At 44.1% G+C, this 2,301-nt stretch overlaps 1 protein-coding gene across 1 annotated transcript in view; it reads right to left on the reverse strand.

Annotated features, from left to right (window-relative positions):
- prr16 (proline rich 16) overlaps positions 1–2,301 on the reverse strand; it is a 14,200-nt gene that overhangs the window by 7,640 nt on the left and 4,259 nt on the right. Inside the window, exon 2 of the mRNA XM_035657776.1 lies at positions 502–1,585. Within this exon, the coding sequence (XP_035513669.1) occupies positions 722–1,585 (864 nt within the window). The 3' untranslated portion in view covers positions 502–721. The remainder of the gene's footprint in view (positions 1–501; positions 1,586–2,301) is intronic.

The raw sequence follows: 2,301 nt of genomic DNA on the forward strand, positions 1-2,301 counted from the left end.
GGCAATGTTATTGTGAAACTGGGGAAATAGAAAGGCCAGCATGTGTGGTGGAGATGTAGGTGTCAGTGTATGGGAAGATCTTTAGGGCTTTGGATGAAATCGGAGGGAAGCGGGTTTTCTTGTTTCATCCAGAAGGACATGAATTAATTAAAGCTCCTCTCTGAAAGAACTTCCTGAGTTTGAGTCTCGTTAGTACCGAGAGCTTCCAGAAAGACACAGATACAATTTACTTTTAGTGTAGTCAGCAGTCTTTTGTGAAATTTTTAAAGTCCCTGTACATTTTTCAGTCAATGCTCACTGCCTACAAACACTCTGAATGCATATGCCTACGCATGCATCCACAAATGAATACACACATGAATATACAGTATATAAACAAATATACTTGTATACAGACAGACCCACAGATATGCGTCAGTGCACACATGCAAAATTTTTCTTCATCCCTTTCTCTTCCTGACAAACCCTGACAAACACACTTATGTATGCACAAACACTCACCGCTTCTTCCTGATCTCTCTGTGTACGTCTCAGCACCCATGGCAATGCTTTTCTCTCTGTTCCACTCACTTCATCCATCCTTTTGTTTCCTATTTCCCAACTCTTCCTCTCTTTGTTTGGATAATCCAAAGTTCAACTGGAGTAGAAAGCGCTCATAAAGTAGAAAACACTATGAATGATTCAAGAATGTTTAAGTTAGACAGAACAAAGGGGTTCGGTGTCAAACCGTGGTTGTTGTTGATTTGCGTAAGATTGTTTTCTGGGGCTTGAGGGAAGGCGGGTGAGGAGGCACAAAAGGTGGAGTAGTGTTTGCTGTTGGCGGGAAACTATGGCTGACCGAAAGGCCGCCGTTTTCCAACATTAGATCGTGAGGAAGAGCATGAGGAGGAGGAGGGGAGGAGGAAGAGCAGCAATGCACTGGGCTGAGCCTCAAGTCGTTCAGCTCAGCCTGTAAGTGTAGTTCTGTGTCATCTACATCATATTGGAGATCACAGTCCGGGCAGTAGCCGTGGTACTGGACCTTCTCACTGAAACGGACGCGCTCCCTCTCACGAGACTCCCTGCCAGGGTTCTTGGGGCATTTGTTCTTTTCATGGCGGAGAAGAGGCATGGGCCTGGGTAATGTAGGAACAAGACCCGACTCAGGGATTCCACTGTCATTAGAAATAAAACACGGCGTGGAGGAGAATAAATCCCTGTTTGGCTTCAGTGGAAAACCCCCGCCATTTCTCATTAGAGACCCGGTAGCCTTTGATATATTCCCTGATAACACTAATGTTGGATGAGGCAGATTCTTAATGTTGTGATCCTCGGCTCTTAGCGGGGTAAGTCTGGGTGGCGGTAGAGGAGGGTGGGATTTCTTGAGTACAGTCAGGACTGTAGGAGGGTTGGTGGGGACCGGGGCGATGGTCGCAGGTAGTTTGAAGATGCAGTCATCAGGAAAGAGCTTCATCTTCTCCAGGCTGGAAGCGGTGGTAGTGGTGGAACTCGAGCTGGAGTTGAGTGTGTCCGTCTTAGAGCTGTCCGTCAGTCCGTCCTCCTCCAGTTGTAGGTCACCAGTCAGGGTGTCAATGTCATGAACAACCTGGTGACAAGAAGAGGAAATGTCATGTGCGACAGCTGACGTCAGGAGAAATTAACAATGTGGCATGAGAAGAAGAAACAGAGCCTACAACAATCAGTTCAGTAAAAAACAAAATGACACTAGTAACTGGGACAAGAATGATGATACAGATAGAAACTTGGAGGGAACAAAACGGTAGTTGAAAAATCATTTCTTATTGATTCATAAAGTTAATATTTTTTTGGCTTCGTATGCTTTATTGAAGAGTAGAATAGCTGGAGAGAGACAGAAAAGGGGTGGGGGTCAGTGAGAGGGGACGACATGCTCAGAAGGGCCGCAGGTCGGACTCTTATTTATTCTTATTAGCTGATGTCCTTATCTCGTCAAGTTCTAATTTAATTAATTGAAAACCTCCTTGTATAAAATTTAAAGAAGATGCATGTGGATTTAGGAGATTGGTTAATGAGATTTAAGATTGGTTACTGTAAGATATCGCTATGACAACCACACCAGGGGAAAAGAAATATCACAACAATTTATGGGAACACCCATGAGCCAGCCAGACTCTGACTTAAGTGATATACTACAACAATCCCACGCACCATCAGAACAGAGATAAGTAACAATATCAACCATATCTTGTAAGTCAAGACACACATAGTATCATTTATAATACAAAACTAGTGGTAGAAATGAATGAAAAACACAGGCGCTGGGTTAGCTCAGTGGGTAGAGCT

Source organism: Morone saxatilis, unplaced genomic scaffold, assembly GCF_004916995.1.
Source record: "Morone saxatilis isolate NCDOM2014 unplaced genomic scaffold, NCSU_SB_2.0 Contig16, whole genome shotgun sequence".
Classification (NCBI taxonomy): Eukaryota; Metazoa; Chordata; class Actinopteri; family Moronidae; genus Morone; species Morone saxatilis.